This window comes from Peromyscus californicus, unplaced genomic scaffold (genome assembly GCF_007827085.1).
Source record: "Peromyscus californicus insignis strain IS unplaced genomic scaffold, ASM782708v3 Scaffold_6__1_contigs__length_162567912, whole genome shotgun sequence".
Taxonomy (NCBI): Eukaryota; Metazoa; Chordata; class Mammalia; order Rodentia; family Cricetidae; genus Peromyscus; species Peromyscus californicus.
Window position 1 is genome coordinate 54,248,432 of NW_026294584.1, and position 18,350 is coordinate 54,266,781.

General features: G+C 41.2%; 2 gene segments (V, D, J or C); both read left to right on the top strand.

Moving 5' to 3' along the window:
• Positions 1-18,350, top strand: part of LOC128098744 (T-cell receptor beta-1 chain C region-like) — a 431,175-nt gene that overhangs the window by 35,534 nt on the left and 377,291 nt on the right.
• LOC128098750 (T cell receptor beta variable 10-2-like) lies at positions 1,210-2,621 on the top strand. The segment is given in 2 exon segments: positions 1,210-1,600; positions 1,724-2,621. Coding segments are annotated over 2 exon segments (492 nt in total).

Consider the following 18,350-nt stretch of genomic DNA (forward strand, 5'->3'; position numbering starts at 1 on the left):
CATTTAGTTTAGTTGAAATGAAAGGGCAGAGAATTGAAGAATGAACATGTGACCAGGAAAGGGTCTTATCATGAATTATAAGATTTGAAAAAGAGGGAGACTTTCACTTGTTGCAGTTAATCTTCAGAAAAAAAAAAAAAAGGAGCCAGGAGCTGGTACATGGAAACTGAGGAAGTCCAACCACTAGGAGCAATTCTAAGTTGGTGTTCTAAGTTGGTGGAGGAAGGCAGGCAGACAGGAACACATTCTGGAAATAGAAATGATCCCTGGGGACTGGCACACAGGCAGCAAGTAGTTGTAATCCAGCATGCTCTCCTCACCTTCACTGTAGTACTAATTTGCATCCATGTAACCTTGTTTCCCACAGTCCTGCTGTCTGTTCTCTTCTCACCCCTCACATCAGTAGGTGTGCATTCTAGGTTATCCACACACCCTCAGCTAATTATGCCCGGCCTTGATTCCCCACCACCGCTTTACCCGTATCAGTTGGTTTATAAGATATCTTATATTTTTCTTTCATTTCTATTCTGTTCTTTATTGGTTTCTCAAGACAGGGTTTCTCTGTGTAACAGTCCTGGCTGTCCTGGAACTCACTATGTAGACCAGGTTGGCCTTGAACTTGGAAAGATCCACCTGCCTCTGTCTCCCAAGTGCTGGGAGTAAAGGCATGTGCCACCACCTCCCTGCCCCACTTTATTTTTTTACTCACACATATGACCTCATCTTGAAGATGATCTCACTCATTGACAATCAGATTTTTTTGTGTGTTGTCTGGAAAATTGTGTTTATCTTTAACAAAATTATTCTTACATGTCAATTCATATGTCTTTATTCTTAATATTTTTTGCTAAGTAGCAGTTCTTCTCGTGCCTATCCATCTTGTAAAAGAAAATTGCAATTGTTGTGTGTACAATAGTAGAGTGAAGGTGGGTTAGATGCTAAACATGAAAATACCAAGAATTTATCAGAACTAGAATTAGGATTTAGATTAAGGTTTAAGAAAAGTGATCATAAAAAATTGTCCTATAATACCTCTGGAATTTCCTCCCGATGACCACTCAGATTTCCAGCATTCCTTGGGTGATTGCAGGGAAAAGTTTCTGTATTGGCCACAAGATGGCACTGAGCTCCACAGATTGCTAGAGAGACTGGGTAAGCAGCCAAGGACGGAAATTCAGACATTTTCAGTTACTGGTTTGTGTACAGCTTTCCAAGTGGCGGGAGGATATCTCTAAACTGGAATGAGACCCACAGTTGGAGATTTTGGGCAGGACGGCCTTGACACCAGGACAGGTGCTGGCAACGGACAAACTCCTCGCCGGAAGAAAGGGAAACCGCTGGACTGTGGTTTACCCTCGTTTCCTGGTATCTTTGCTAAACTCCCTTTCCCTGCGGGCTTTGCTGAGCAAGAGAGCCCTGCTGCAGAGGTGGCAAGAGGGAGGTGACATCAGAGGCCCAACCATCACTCCCAAGAAGAGGAGGCTCAGAATTTCTGTCCTCAGTCCTAAGACCACAGCATGCAGTTGGAGTAATCCCTTCTCACTGTAACCTGCCATGACCCCCACATTGTTCGGTGTGATGCTTTGCCTGCTAAGAGCAGGTGAGTTCTGTGTTTTGTTGGAGAATTCTACCATCACTTGCGGTGCTCCGGCTCCAAATCTTTTCTTTCCCCACACTGCACTTGTTATTTCTTATTTTGCCTTATGTGTCTTTCTCCAAACAGACCTAACAGATGCTGGCATTACCCAGACACCTAGCTACTGGATCACACAGACAGGAAGAAAGATGACCCTGGAATGCTCCCAGAATATGAACCACTATTGGATGTTCTGGTATCGACAAGATGCAGGACAGGGGTTGAAGCTGATCCATTACTCAGGAAGTGTTGGCAGCACTGACAAAGGAGATGTCCCCGAAGGGTACAGTGTTTCCAGAAACAAGAGTGAGGATTTCCCCCTGACATTAGAGTCGACCAGGCCCAGCCAGACCTCCATGTACTTCTGTGCCAGCAGCGAACACAGCACTGTATGGCCAGGTGTTGCCTGCACAAGAAGGACAACCACGAGGTTGAGGACCCTCCTTCCTCAGCTCCTGCGCCAACCAAAAGAAAGGTCTGAACTTCCTGAAGCTCTTGCTACCCAGAGGGACCTTGTGCAGCATGAGTCTTAGTGTGAGCCGAGGGTCCTTAAGTGTGTAAATCCAAATGATATTGGATATTACCTTTTCCAATTTGGAGTCGTCTAGTAACTGAGTAGAGGATATCAGCTTCCAACATGACATTTGTATTTTGTTTTCTTTGCAAAAGAGGAAAACAACATAGAAAGTATTAGAGCACTCTGAATGTCTCAAATCATCTGGGATTCTCCAAGTTCAAAGCTAGTGCAAAATGTCACTTTGGCCTCGAGTCCATCAAATCCACCCTTATTCCTCTGCAGAAAACAGTATTAATGTAAGTTAAAAATATACAAGTCAACAGACCTCAAGCTGGAGAATTACTGAAGAGAGAACAAACTAAGGACCCATGGAGACAGAACGATGTGTTTAGTCTTACTCAGGCATATCCAGACAGGAAATTAATAGTTAATTTCTTTGTGTTGAATTAAAATATGTGAAGATGTCAATGTTTTTCCTTGTGAATATCGAGTAAGCACCCTTCCCCAAGCTTGCATCACTCCTTAGCACCTACATGCAGGAGTCCATACCTGGGAGCAAGGTCTCAATTTGGAATCTATGAGTTCCAAAGCCATGAGGTTCATAGCTGGACTTTACAGAAAGTGCAAACCCGTGTGCCTATACTGTGCCCAAATGTGATGCTGCCACAGGAGTGTACTGGCTCACCAAGGAGCCTGCAGATGAAGAGGGGATCGATCAGGCTGCTTGCCTTGCGGAAATTTCAGTTCCCCAATTGGCCGGTGCACTGACAGAGGAGTGATGATTCACAGATTTATAAACCATGCCATTTACAGAAATTTGTGAAGGATTTCAATAGCCTTTGAGTTGTGTTTACATTTTTGTTTGTATTTGGCTTTCATCCAGCATCAATCCTTAGCTTACTCTGATATTAGGTCTGGTTGTCCATATTTCAGTCACGAAATACTTCTCACATTTCCAATATTTTGTGTAAATATGTGTGTTCAGGGATTTGCTTTTGTGTGATGGATTTGAAATTGCACTATATAGAATAAAAGCACATATTTGTGTAGGATTCCTATCTTTTATGGAATTTTAAGATTCTCTTTGAAGTAATACATTATTAAAGTAAAATGGGAAATAAAATGCTTGAACTAATCCTTGGAAACTGGTAAAACTCACATACCAGTATAATCACAACTGAAAAGAAAATGAAGATTTCATCATCCATCTTCCAAACAATTTTTCTTGGAGAGGTGAAGATAATTTGATTTCTATTTCCACTGTTTGATTTTTATCTATTTTTGAACCTCCTAAAAATGAAATCATATTTATTTTTATTGAGTTACATTCCTTCAAAATTCACATTTTTAACTATGTTTATTTTGTGTTTATACGTTGCTTATTTGATCTGATTACTCCAGTTTCTATTACATCATAATGTATTTACCTCTTTATGGAAATTTATCTGATTACCCCAGTTCTCATCTATTTGTGGTACTAAAGCTTCTTCAAACTCTACTGTACCATTCTTTGTGAATGACATCTACTTCACTTAGATACAGATATCAGAGTAGAATTATTGGCTCATAAGCCATATGCATACTTAAACTTATTAAAAAACACTTGAAAAGTTTTCTAAAGTGGCTTTCTGAATTTTAATTCTGAAATCTTGGTAGTCTCTGGCTGCACATTCTAATCAGCATTTGGTACTCTTAGTCCTGTTAACTACCCATTAGATTAGTGATGGTGTCTCCCTCACATGGTGTTCTTAGTCCTGTTAACTACCCATTACATTAGTGATGGTATCTCCTTCACATGGTGTTCTTAGTCCTGTTAACTACCCATTAGATTAGTGATGGTGTCTCCCTCACATTTCTCTGAGAATGATATTTACTCCATTTTTATTTATTTATTTATTTATTTATTTATTTATTTATTTATTTATTTATTTATTTTTTGGTTTTTCGAGACAGGGTTTCTCTGTGTAGCTTTGCGCCTTTCCTGGAACTCACTTGGTAGCCCAGGCTGGCCTCGAACTCACAGAGATCCGCCTGGCTCTGCCTCCCGAGTGCTGGGATTAAAGGCATGCGACACCACCGCCTGGCCTTTATTTTTAATTATGTATATGTTTGTGTCTACATGTGGGTATGTGCACAGGAGTCCAGGTACCCTGGAGTCCAGAAGACAGTCCTGTAAAGATCAAGATAATAAGTTGCTGTAAGCCATCCAATGCAGGTGCTGAGAAGCAAATTGGAGTACTCTACAAGGGCAGTACATGTTCTGAATTCCTGAGCCATCTCTTCAGGCCACAGTATTTGTTCTTTTTGCTGTTGGTGCTCCCCACCCCCCCGTGTGTGTGTGTGTGTGTGTGTGTGTGTGTGTGTGTGTGTGTGTGTGTGTGTTCTGCATGTGGAAGCTTCAGGTCAACCATGGATACATTGCTCAGGACACCATCCACCTGTTTTATGAGACGCTCCCTGACCTGGAATGTGTGATAAGGCTAGACTGGGAGTGGTAGTGATGCTCTTGTCTCTCCTCCCTACAATGCAGGGGTTATAGGCGTGTGTGGTTTTACATGGATACTGGGGGTTTGATCTTTCTTCTGTGTATAACTGTTGCTTCTTTTCCTTGGGGCCCAGCTTGGGGCACATCTCTGAGGGTAGGAGGGTGTCCCCTTAAGAGGACATTTGTATTCAGTGTCACAGCTTCCCTGTATACTATACATAAGAAGCAAACACGGTCTCCCCCAGACTGCCCCACTGGGAGTAGATGAGGAAGCATAGCATATTAATGAATCCCTTTGGAGTCTGTGGCCCCAAGCCATAGTGTTTATTTTCACATTGCAGAGTTCTTAGCATTTCTACTGGCTCACTTAGCAATGCTAATTGCGAACTGCTAGAACTTTCCTCACTGCTAATTGCAGAACAGTAGAAACCTTATTGCCTCTAATTGCAGAATGTTAGAGCACTTTTCACTTTTTTCACAGGGAAAAAATTACATTCTCCAATGATCACTTTTGCCTTTTTAGCTAGGTCTTTTAGTCGAGGTGCTGGTATAACTGAGAATGAAGAATGAAGCAGTTGTTTGCAAGTGTGTGGCAAGGTTAAGGGAAAATGACAGGGAAAGGAAAGCATTGGGAATAGGTGCGTGGCTCTTACTTACAGGAGGCTCAAAAGGCAGGGGGTTTCTGTCCTCAGGGTGTGGTACACTGGGAAAAGGCTGTCCACAGTGCATTGTGCCATTTAAAAGACAAAAGTAACCACCAGGCAATGTATTCTAGAAAGGAGCCAAAGGCAAGGTCTTACAAACCAGGACAGTTGGTCATTTTAACACCCTCTGTTCTCTTCACATCACTGTCAGCCTCTGAAGGCAGGATGGTTCAAGGGGGATAGACTGGAAATATATAGAATACTATACCTGCAGGCTTCAGAGCATAAACCCCATCTAGCCAGTTCTGAGCAATAAGCTGATAAAGTTGCAGAGTGGTTTGGGAGAAATCTTACTCCTAATAATTTACTACCAACCCAGGTTTCCTTTGGATTTGATCAATCAACATTTCTTGCCACTTAAGGCAAAGGTTATTTTCCTTTCTGCTTCAGAAAGGAAAATATATATATATATATATATATATATATATATATATATATATATATATATATAAAAGCAAAAACAAAAACAAAAACGAAACAAAACAAACAAACAAACCAGCAAAAAGCCCCTCATGGCTAGAATCCGGAATTGTAAAGACAGTATGTGGATGTCGGATGTCCCAGTCGAGCTGGAGAGTGGGCTTCTATCACAGCTGGCTGGTCATAAGCTGATGTGTATGTATGCCAGCTCCAGCAAAGGACTCAGCACACAGTGCGTGAAGAGGAGGGGGATGGGGCCTTGCATCTTCTGGGTGCAGGACCACACGAAGCCTTCAAACTATGGTAAGACAGTGACAGTGACAATGACATGGTAAGCCTCGAATCGGAGAAAATAATGCTGGCCAAGAACTCAGCCCTTACCCCAGAGCACCAGTCCTGTACACAGAAGCAGCTGCAAGCTACAGCCTGGCCATAAATTCTTACTCCACCCTGATCTGGGAATAGGTTGGTCCTGGATGCAAAAAGGGAAACTTTCAAACTTGCTGACTCTCAAGTCTGCTGCTTTGTCCTGAGGATGTACCTCCAGAATCCCTCCTGTGTTCATTATCCATCTGCTTTTCCCACAGGCCCAGGAGAAAATGTGGAGTCATCCAACTCTAAGACAGCTCATCAAAACAAGAAGATAGCAAGTGTTTCTGAGATGTTCCCTTATTTCAGGACATTCCTATATGTCTTGATATCAATAAGCCCTGAGTCAGGTCTTCCAGTTCTCTGAGTTTTATAGAAATGTGCAAAAAGAGGAAAAGGAAACTTCCCTGAGTGACTCTCAGCTCAGCTGGTTTTTTGACGATAACTCTGAGCTGAATGTGAGCACTTTGGTACTCAAGGTCTCAGCCTTTTATGTCTGTGCCAGCATCTTGACGTCCCTGAAAACCCACCTGTGTTCTATGCATAAACCTCCTGCTTTGACACTTAAAGAGAGAAGATATTGGTTTGACTCTTTCAAGGGATGTTATCTGTTGCTTCAAAGGCACTTCTATGTCCTGCTCAGCTCAGAGCATTTCCAAAACAACCCACCAAGTTGTTTGGAAACACACAAACAACTAAGAAGCCCAAGTTCATTGTCTATCTAACCGAAGATTTCCACTACTCCACTAGTATCTTCTTAGAGTTTGGTCAGTCCTCGATAACTTCCTTTGAACAGTGATCTCTCAGTGTGTGTTACATCCTTAATATACATGTCCTAAAGCTTTGCAACAATCACACAAGTCAAATGTTCTTATGTCCTCTTTTTGGATAAGGTTCAAGGACAGTAAACAAACCTTCAATGCCCTATAGTTCCTAAGAACCAGGCCTGGAGGAATGCTTCCCATTTTACAAAGACAGAGCTTTTTAATATTCAAGTGTCCACTACCATCCTCTGTGGCTTGGACAGTAAGCTGGAGGCTGGAGACCCAGCCTTGCCCTTTTGTGCTAACTGGTCAGCAGGAGACAACCCAGGCAGTGGCACCAGTTATTATTACTTAGTCTTCCTGGGAAATTTTGAGGAATGTATAAATCCACACAAATTTTTAATTATCTTTTTATAATACTTGTGTGTTTTCCCACTCTGTAGTTTATGGCACACGTTGATGTAGTAGAAGAGTTTAACACAACTGAGATCATATTTTGTTCTGTGTGTGCCTCATTTGAATAATCTCCTCCACCAAATAAATGCCCCGTATTTCATTAACTTATGCTAGTAGGATTTAAATTATATTTTATACAATTAAGAATAAGTTTATTTAAAATATGTAAAGTATAAAGAGATCTTGGAATAGAAAAGAGTGAGATGTGTACAGTGTATCTATAACCTATTAAAAAAAGACATTCCTTGGGTTTGAAAACCTGAGATATATGATGCATGTAGAGAGATACATGTAGGGTGGGTGATACAGAACTCTGTCTGAAGAGAAGACCATGCAGATAAAAGCTATGACAGTAAACTGAAGAGTTCTAGAGTGGAGCCGGGGCAGACAGCAAACATACTGACTCTGTTGAGCAGGAACTAGTCTCCTAATACACAAACTAACAAAATCCTTTCTTTCTCCATCCTCCCTGTTCTTCCTCAAACTTGCCATAGACAGCAGGATCTTTTCTCATTTGGCCATTTGTGACCTCTAAAACCTGTCTCTAGGATCACCAAGCTTTCATTTAAGCCTTTTCTTGCATATAAAATATGGAAGTCCCTCCTTGTTTAGTGTCTCTAAAGTCAATTCCCCTTCATCACAGACTCCATAGAGACTAGAGCGACCCAGACCACAAGATACAAGGGAAAGAGATCAGGACAGAAATTGACATTGGGACTTCTGTGGTTGCTGCTCATAGTTATATGAGTCAACAGAAGCTGTAGTTGAGCTAAACCTCATCTCCAACAGCACACAGAGGAGAGATACCTTCTGGGTCTCTGACTTCCTGTCAGATTCAGAGATTTCATCCTAATAATGGCCAGTGCCTCCCAGACCTCTTTGTCTTATTTCCACAGTCATCTTACAGTCATCCCCTCTGCATACAAGCTCAGAAAAAAGACATAGGAGACCTTGTCTTTATGAGGCTATGTAATAGTTACTTTTCTGTTGGCTTGATAAAAAAAAAAAACCATGGCCAAGGCAACTTATAGAAAGAAAGGGTTTATTTGGCTTAGAGTTCCAGAGGGATAAGAGTCCATCATGGTGGGGAATCATGGCAGCAAGCAACAGACATGACTAGAGCAGAGGTTGAGGGCTCACCTCTTGAACTACAAGCAGGGTATAGAGAGCACACTGCCATGGCAAAGGTTTTGAAACATCAAAGCCCACCCCCAGTGACACACTTCCTCTGGCTAGGCCACACCTCCTAAACTTATCCAAATAGCATCATCAACTAAAGATCAAGTATTCAAATACCTGAGCTATGGAATATATTCAATTCAAATTACCTCAGTCCATGAGCCAGCCAAAGGAAAGGAATATGCCATAGCAGACTCTCCAACTTCCTGGGCTTGGGTCCTAGAGTTTGGTGCAGTCCTTTGCATGCAAAACTGCGTTGTGCCAGGTACTTCCCCAGAACTGTGATGTCAGTGAATGCAATCTCCACTTCTATGTCTCTCTTTGCAGCTCTTTTATTTGAGCTTCCTCAGCTAGAACCTTACATAGCTGTCCAAAGAGCAGAAAGGGTTTTGTTGTTGTTGTTGTTGTTTTTCTGCAAATTCATAATACAGGCATCAAATCTGCATTCCCTCTCTCCACTGGTTCTTCATGATTCCAACATCCTCATTCCATGCTTGTCTCAGTTTCAGCTTTGCTCAGCTGTGACTGTGAATCTTTCCTCCCTCCACTCCTTACACACCCATCTTCCCTTCCAACAAGGACTCTTCTGCTCAGTTCATCCCTCTTATGAACTACTCTTCTCCCACCAAAAGGCTCTGCCTCTTCCAATCTGAATTCTATCTGTCAACAAGTGCCCCCTGTCTCCCTGTCTCCCAACACCACCTTCTTAAGGAATGTTCCTTTAACCATTTGGTTAGGCCACATCCCCTAATACGGCAGACTCTCATTATTGTGACTTAGCACATTTCACATGGATTTGTTGATCAACAGAAACTTGTTTTGTTCTCTGGGCTGAAAAGCTCATCTTTGTAGAAACTGTGGCTTTGATCAATTTTTATTGCCTGTTCCAAAAGCAGTTCTAGGCACTAGTAGCCAATATTTGAACAAAGAATTATAAGGAAACCACCTTTAGATTCTCATTTGTCCATTCTAGAAGTCCATATCCCTTTATCTCATGAAAGCATCATAGGAAAGATGATAAATCTTTATTGTGGTGGATTTTACCTTGATCACACTCCTTTCTGCAAGTTTACCATCCTGGGCTTGTTTCCTCTTTCAGTATCTGCCCCCATAAGCTACTTAGAATTTGGAGTCTTCCAGAGATAGGATAGCAAGTGTCTAGTAGAATAAGCATTAACACTACAATTAAAAAATATTGGAGAAAACAGACAACTTCTCTAATCACTCTATTTTCTTGAGACAAAGATAGCTCTGGATGACTTTGAGGGTAGGAGGCCTGATACCCCACCTCATGGATGTGCATTTTTGGGTGTTTAGGACTATGTTTCATTTGCTTCCCTATCTCAACCCCTGCCATGGTACAAGGTACTAATCAGAGAGCTCTATCTATGCTTATTTCCTCTCCTTGGCAACTATGAAGGGCCAATTATGACAGTAGAGAGTCTACTTATAGAATGGATGTAGCATGTGCTCTTGTAAAATCACAAGAATCATTTGGGGTTGAGATAATCACCCAATACAGACCAAGGGTAATTAAAACACAGGCTTTGCCTGAATGATTCCTATTCAATTTTTAAAGACTCATATAATTTAACGTCCTAAGGCAGAGAAGACCAAAAATAGATGACTTATTTTAGAATCAAACCTTAAAATATTTCTTCCTTAGGGACACTATTTCTTCCCACACACTTACTGAAGCCACACTTGAGAAAGTTGTGACCTACTGATGAACTCTGGAATAATGTTATAGTTGACCTGACCTGAATTATAAACAAAATTGAGTCTTTCTAGAGCCTGAGAGATGCTTAAAAATGAAATTAATAAAAACAATTATATAAGGAACTTGATTCAGATTTAAAACTGTAGGCACTAGGTGGTGCTCATGTACTCTCCCTTTTAAATTCAGAATTTTTCAAATTCTGTAAGAATGAGGCCTGGGAGCCCCAACTTTCTTATGGTAATCAGGCTTCCAGAGATCAAAGTCAAATTAGTCATAATCAGCAGAAATAAACAAACATGTCAAGCATATCAAACTCCTTGCTGACCCACCACCAGTCAGAGGCCAGCCATGGCGCAATAAACTTGTACCCTTTCATGTATTACAATTTAACCTCAGTTCATTAAAGAAATGAACTTTTTATTCATCCTATAGCTAGAGATTTTTCTGTAGTTTTCCTATGTAAAAATGACAAATCATGCCACTTAATGAAAAAAAATATTATTTCATGCTTTTGTGTGGCTAAAATAAGTTTTTTTTTTAATTTTTTTATTTTTATTTTGCAATACAATTCAGTTCTACATATCAGCCACGGATTCCCTTGTTCTCCCCCATCCCGCCACCCTCACCTTCTCACCAGCCCACCCCCCATTCCAACCTCCTCCAGGGCAAAGCCTCCCCTGCAGACTGAGATCAACCTGGTAGACTCAGTCCAGGTAGGTCCAGTCCCCTCCTCTCAGGCTGAGCCAAGCGATCCTGCATAGGCCCCAGGTTTTAAACAGCCTACTCATGCAATGAACACAGGACGTGGTACCACTGCCTGGATGCCTCCCAAACAGATCAGGCCAATCAACTGTCTCACCCATTCAGAGGGTCTGATCAAGTTGGTGACCCCTCAGCCATTGGTTCATAGTTCATGTGTTTCCATTCGTTTGGCTATTTGTCCCTGTGCTTTATCCAACCTTGGTCTCAACAATTCTCGCTCATATAAACCCTCCTCATTCTCGCTAATTGGACTCCCAGAGATCCACCCGGGACCTAGCCATGGATCTCTGCATCCAGATCCCTCAGTCGTTGGATGGGGTTTCTAGCACGACAATTAGGGTGTTTGGCCATCCCATCACCAGAGTAGGTCAGTTCGGGCTGTATCTCAACCATTGCCAGCAGTCTGTTGTGGGAGTATCTTTGTGGATTTCTGTGGGCCTCTCTAGCACTTTGCTTCTTCCTATTCTCATGTGGTCTTCATTTACCATGGTCTCCTATCTCTTGTTCTCCCTCTCTGTTGTTGATCCAGCTGGGATCTCCCGCTCCCCCAAGCTCTCTTTCCCTTGACCCTCGCCCTTCACTACCCCCACTCATGTCCAGGCTGTTCATGTAGATCTCTTCTATTTCTCTGTCATTGGGTGATCCCCGTGTCTTTCTTGGGGTCCTGTTTTCCAGGTAGCCTCCCTGGTGATGTGAGTAGCCGTCCAGTCATCCTTGTTCCACATCTAGTATCCTCCTATGAGTGAGTACATACCATGTTTGTCTTTCTGAGTCTGGGTTACCTCACTCAGGATGATTTTTTCTAGATCCATCCATTTGTCTGCAAACCTCATGATGTCATTGTTTTTCTCTGCTGAGTATTATTCCATTGTGTATATGTACCACATTTTGTTTATCCATTCTTCCGTTGAAGGGCATCTAGGTTGTTTCCATGTTCTGGCTATTACAAACAATGCTGATATGAACATAGCTGAACAAGTGCTCTTGTGGTGTGGTTGAGCATTCCTTGGGTATATGCCCAAGAGTGGTATAGCTGGATCTTGGGGGAGATGGATTCCCAATTTTCTAAGAAAGCACCATATTGATTTCCAAAGTGGTTGTACAAGCTTGCATTCCCACCAGCAGTGGAGGAGAGTTCCCCTAGCTTCACATCCTCTCCAGCATAAGGTGTCTTCAGTGTTTTTGATCTTAGCCATTCTGACAGGCATAAGGTGGTATCTCAGAGTTGTTTTGATTTGCATTTCCCTGATGATTCGGGATGTTGAGCAATTCCTTAAATGTCTTTCAGCCATTTGAGTTTCCTCTGTTGAGAATTCTCTGTTTAGTTCTATAGCCCATTTCTTAATTGGACTGTTGGGCATTTTGATGTCTAATTTCTTGAGTTCCTTATATATTCTGGATATCAGTCCTCTGTCAGATGTGGGGTTGGTGAAGATCTTTTCCCATTCTGTAGGCTGTCGCTTTGCCTTGTTGACTGTATCCTTTGTTCTACAAAACTTCTCAGTTTCAAGAGGTCCCATTGATTGATTGTTTCTCTCAGTGTCTGTGCTACTGGTGCTCTATTTAGGAAGTGATCTCCTATGCCAATGCGTTCAAGACTACTTCCTACTTTCTCTTCTAGCAGGTTCAGAGTAGCTGGATTTATGTTGAGGTCCTTGATCCACTTGGACTTAAGTTTTGTGCATGGTGATAGATATGGATCTATTTGCAGACTTCTACATGTTGATATCCAGTTATGCCAGAACCATTTGTTGAAGATGCTTTCTTTTTTCCATTGTGCACTTTTGGTTTCTTTGTCAAAAATTGTATGTTCATAGGTGTGCGGATTAATGTCAGGGTCTTCAATTCGATTCCATTGGTCCACATGTCAGTTTTTATGCCAGTACCAAGCTGTTTTTATTACTGTAGCTCTATAGTTGAGCTTGAAGTCAGGGATCGTGATGCCTCCAGAGGTTGTTTTATTGTACAGGATTCTTTTGGCTATCCTGGGTTTTTTGTTTTTCCATATGAAGTTGAGTATTATTCTTTCCAGGTCTGTGAAGAATTGTGTTGGTATTTTGATGGGGATTGCATTGAATCTGTAGATTGCTTTTGGTAAGATTGCCATTTTTACTATGTTAGTCATGCCTATCCATGAGCATGGGAGATCTTTCCATTTTCTGACATCTTCTTCAATTTCTTTTTTCAGGGACTTAAAGTTCTTGTCATATAGGTCCTTCACTTGCTTGGTTAGTGTTACCCCAAGGTATTTTATGTCATTTGTGGCTATTGTAAAGGGTGATGTATCTCTGATTTCCTTCACAGCTTCTTTTTCCATTGTATAAAGGAGGGCTACTGATTTTTTTGAGTTGATCTTGTATCCTGCTATGTTGCTGAAGGTGTTTATAAGCGGTATTAGTTCCTTGGTGGAATCTTTGGGGTTGCTCAAGTATATTATCATGTCATCTGCAAATAGGGAAAGCTTGATTTCTTCCTTTCCAATTTGTATCCCCTTAATCTCCTTATGTTGTCTTATTGCTCTGGCTAGAACTTCAAGTACTATATTGAATAAGTATGGGGAGAGCAGACAGCCTTGCCTCGTTCCTGATTTTAGTGGAATTTCTTTGAGTTTCTCTCCATTTAATTTGATGTTGGCTGTTGGCTTGCTGTAAATTGCCTTTATTATATTTAGGTATGTTCCCTGTATTCCTGATCGCTCCAAGACCTTTATCATGAAGGGGTGTTGGATTTTGTCAAATGCCTTTTCTGTGTCTAGTGAGATGATAATGTGGTTTTTTCTTTGAGTTTGATTATATGGTGTATCACATTGACGGACTTTCGTATGTTGAACCACCCTTGCATCCCTGGAATGAATCCTACTTGATCATGGTGGATAATTGTTTTGATGTGTTCTTGGAGTCTGTTTGCCAGTATTTTATTGAGTATTTTTGCATCAATGTTCATGAGGGAGATTGGTCTGTAGTTCTCTTTCTTTGTTGTATCCTTGTTTGGTTTAGGAATCAGGGTAATTGTAGCCTCATAGAAGGAGTTTGGTAATGTTCCTTCTGTTTCTATTGTGTGGAACAATTTAGAGAGTATTGGTATTAACTCTTCTTTGAAGATCTGGTAGAATTCTGCACTGAAACCATCTGGTCCTGGGCTTTTTTTGGTTGGGAGACTTTTAATGACTGTTTCTATTTCCTTAGGGGTTATTGGACTATTTAAATAGTTTATCTGGTCTTGATTTAACTTAGGTATGTGGTACCTATCCAGAAAGTTATCCATTTCTTTTAGGTTTTCCAGTTTTGTCGAATAGAGGTTTTTGAAGTATGACCTGAAGATTCTCTGGATTTCCTCAATGTCTGTTGTTACGTCCCCCTTTTCATGTCTGATTTTGTTGATTTGGATGCTCTCTCTCTGTCTTTTGATTAGTTTGGATAAGGGCTTGTCTATCTTGTTGATTTTCTCAAAGAACCAACTCTTTGTTTCATTAATTTTTTGTATTGTTCTCTTTGTTTCTATTTTATTGATTTCAGCTCTCACTTTGATAATTTCCTGGCGTCTATTTTTCCTGGGAGACTTTGCTTCTTCTTGTTCTAGAGTTTTCAGGTGTGCTGTTAAGTCACTAGTGTGAGATTTCTCCAACTTATTTATGTGGGCATTTAGTACTATGAATTTCCCTCTTAGCACTGCTTTCATAGTGTCCCATAGGTTTGGGTATGTGGTGTCTTCATTTTCGTTGATCTCTAGGAAGTCTTTAATTTCTTTCTTTATTTCTTCCTTAACCCATTGGTGATTGAGTTGGGTATTATTCAGTTTCCATGAGATTGTAGGTTTTCTGTAGTTTTTGTTGTAGTTGAAATCCAACTTTAGACCATGGTGGTCTGATAGAACACAGGAGGTTATTCCAATTGTTTTGTATCTGTTGAGATTTGTTTTGTGGCCAAGTATGTGGTCGATTTTAGAGAAGGTTCCATGGGGTGCTGAGAAGAAGGTATATTCTTTTTTGTTAGGATGGAATGTTCTGTAGATATCGATTAAGTCCATTTGAGTCATGACATCAGTGAAGTCCTTTATTTCTCTGTTAAGTTTCGATTTGGGAGATCTGTCCAGTGGTGAAAGTGGGGTGTTGAGGTCTCCCACTATTAATGTGTGGGGTTTTATATGTGATTTAAGCTTTAGTAATGTTTCTTTTACATATGTGGGTGCCCTTGTGTTTGGGGCATAAATGTTCAGAATTGAGACTTCATCTTGGTGGATCTTTCCTGTGATGAGTATGTAATGCCTTTCTTGATCTCTTTTGATTGATTTTAGTTTGAAGTCTATTTTGCTGGATATCAGGATGGCTACACCTGCTTGTTTCTTTTTTTTTTTTTTTTTTTTTTTTTTTTTTTTTGGTTTTTCGAGACAGGGTTTCTCTGTGTAGCTTTGTGCCTTTCCTGGGACTCACTTGGTAGCCCAGGCTGGCCTCGAACTCACAGAGATCTGCCTGGCTCTGCCTCCTGAGTGCTAGGATTAGAGGCGTGTGCCACCACCGCCTGGCGACCCGCTTGTTTCTTAAGACCATTTGATTGGAAAGTCTTTTCCCATCCTTTTATTTTTAGGTAGTGTCTATCTTTGAATTTGAGATGTGTTTCTTGTATGCAGCAGAAAGATGGGTCCTGCTTTTGTATCCATTCTGTAAGCCTATGTCTTTTTATAGGTGAATTAAGTCCATTGATATTGAGGGATATTAGTGACCAGTGATTGTTCATTCCTGTTATTTTTTGGTGGTGATGTGTGTGTACTTCTCTTCATTGGGGTTTACTGCTGTGGCTTTATCTATTGTCTGTGCTTTCGAGGGTGTATCTGACTTCCTTAGGTTGGAATTTTCCTTCTAGTGCTTTCTGTAGAGCTGGGTTTGTGGATAAGTATTGTTTAAATCTTGCTTTGTCATGGAATGTCTTGTTCACTCCATCTATGATGATTGAAAGTTTTGCTGGGTATATTAGTCTAGGCTGGCATCCATGGTCTCTTAGTGTCTGCATTACATCTGTCCAGGTCCTTCTGGCTTTCAAAGTCTCCATTGAGAAATCGGGTGTTATTCTGATGGGTTTGCCTTTATATGTCACTTGGCCTTTTTCCTTTGCTGCTCTTAATATTCTTTCTTTATTCTGTACGTTTAGTTGTTTAATTATTATGTGGCGAGGGGACTTTTTTGGGGGGTCTAGTCTGTTTGGTGTTCTATAGGCTTCTTGTATCTTCATAGGCATTTCCTTCTTTAAGTTGGGAAAGTTTTCTTCTATGATCTTGTTGAATATATTTTCTGTGCCCTTGAGTTGGTATTCTTCTCCTTCTTCTACCCCTATTATTCGTAGGTTTGGTCTTTTCATGGTGTCCCAAATTTCTTGGACATTTTGGTTCATGACTTTGTTGGCTTTAGTGTTTTCTTTGACTGATGAATCTATTTCTTCTACTGTATCTTCAACGCCAGAGATTCTCTCTTCCATCTCTTGCATTCTGTTGATTATACTTGCATCTGAAGTTCCCGATCGTTTACTCAGATTTTCTATTTCCAGCATTCCCTCTGTTTGTGTTTTCTTCATCTTTTCTATTTCCCTTTTCAGGTCTTGGACTGTTTCCTTCATTTGTTTCATTGCTTTTTCTTGATTTTCTTTCAGTACTTTATTGTTTTCTTCCAGGACTTTATTGATTTCTTCTAATTTGTTTGCCCTTTCCTCTAGTTGTTTACAGCGTTCTTCCCATTTTTTTGTCTTTTCCTCTACACAAGCCTCTACCTTCTTCATGATGTCATTCATAAGGCTGTTTTCTTCTGCTTCTTCCAATTTCTGATGTTCAGGTCTAGGTGTTGGAGGAGGGCTAGGTCCTGGTGATGCTGTATTGCTATTCATTTTGTTGTATGTGTTTCTGTCTTGACATCTGCCCATCTCCTTGTGGTTCGTTCTTGGCCTTATCTGCACACTTGGTTCAGACAGAGCTGACAGATTCAGGAAGTCTCTCTCTCTTGTCCAGATGGGAACTCTTTTTTCCAAATTGGAAGTCCAGGGCAAGATGGGAGCTCTTGTCCAGAAGGGAAGTCCGGGACAGGATGGGAGCTCTTCTCTCTCTCTCTCTCTGTCTCTCTCTGTCTCTCTCTGTCTCTCTCTCTCTCTCTCTCTCTCTCTCTCTCTCTCTCTCTCTCTCTGTGCTCCAGAAGGGAAGTGCAGGGCAGGATGGGAGCTGGGGGCCGGCCTCTAAGTCTCAGGAAGTGGCTGGGGTCTCGGGCGGATGGGCGTGGGGGCAGGGCGTGGAGATTGCAGGGTCTGCAGGGGTCTTGGAGAAGGGGATCCTTCCCGGTGGGGCTAGAAGGGAACCTGCCCGGTGGCCAGAACCTGCGGCCAAGTTGGACAGGTCTTCGCCTGAGTGGCTGGTGCCCAGGGATGGGGTCCAGGCCAAGCTTGGGCACTCACCTGTGCTCCAGAAGGGAAGTCCAGGGCAGGCTAAAATAAGTTTTAATATAAAAATTTAATGATGTATAAATAAAATGCTAATGATATCACTGTATTTTCTGATCTAATCTTACCTTTTATTAGCAACCAATTTTACCACTTCAATGTTTTGTAGCAATCTCTTTTCTCTATAAGCATGTATCTCTGAATACTAACTGCACATGTACATTTTTCATATATATGTATATATTTCTAATATACATAATAGAAAGAGAGAAAGAGAATCAGACAGACAGACAGATAGGCAAATAGATACATATACACACACACAGAGGGAGTGAGAATGTTTATTAACTGTCTCCTAATCTATAATGGGAAGACAGGTATAATTCTAATGTCATAATTATCTTAACATCACTGAGGAATGATTTTTTAAGTTTTGCCAGATTTTTCTTCAACTGTCTGGACTTTTTTGTGCTTGCGGCTTCTCCTCTTTTCAGCACCTAGCTGATGAACTCAGTTCTTTTGTCATTCATAATAATAGCTTATCTGAGAGTCTTAATCATACCCTTCCCATCATATGGCATAAATGGAGGAAAGGACAGACATACAACCCTCTGGAACCAGCTTAGTGTCTCAGTTAATGCTCACAGAGAGTCATGAATGGGAGTTACATCTGCTTTGTAAAAAGACTAATTTCTGTATTCAGATTGAATAAATGATAGCCCCCTCTGATCAGTGACAGTCTAGTTATTTCTGCATGTAATGGTATCATAGGAACCACGGTGTCACTGGAATGGAAGAAGGAGGGGCCTGGCCTGAGACTATTTGGGGTTCTCAGTCTTATGAACAGGAACTGCAAATAGAGGGTGCTCTGTACCCCTCTTCATGGGAGGTAAACTATCTTGATACTGGCAGAGGGTGAGAAGGG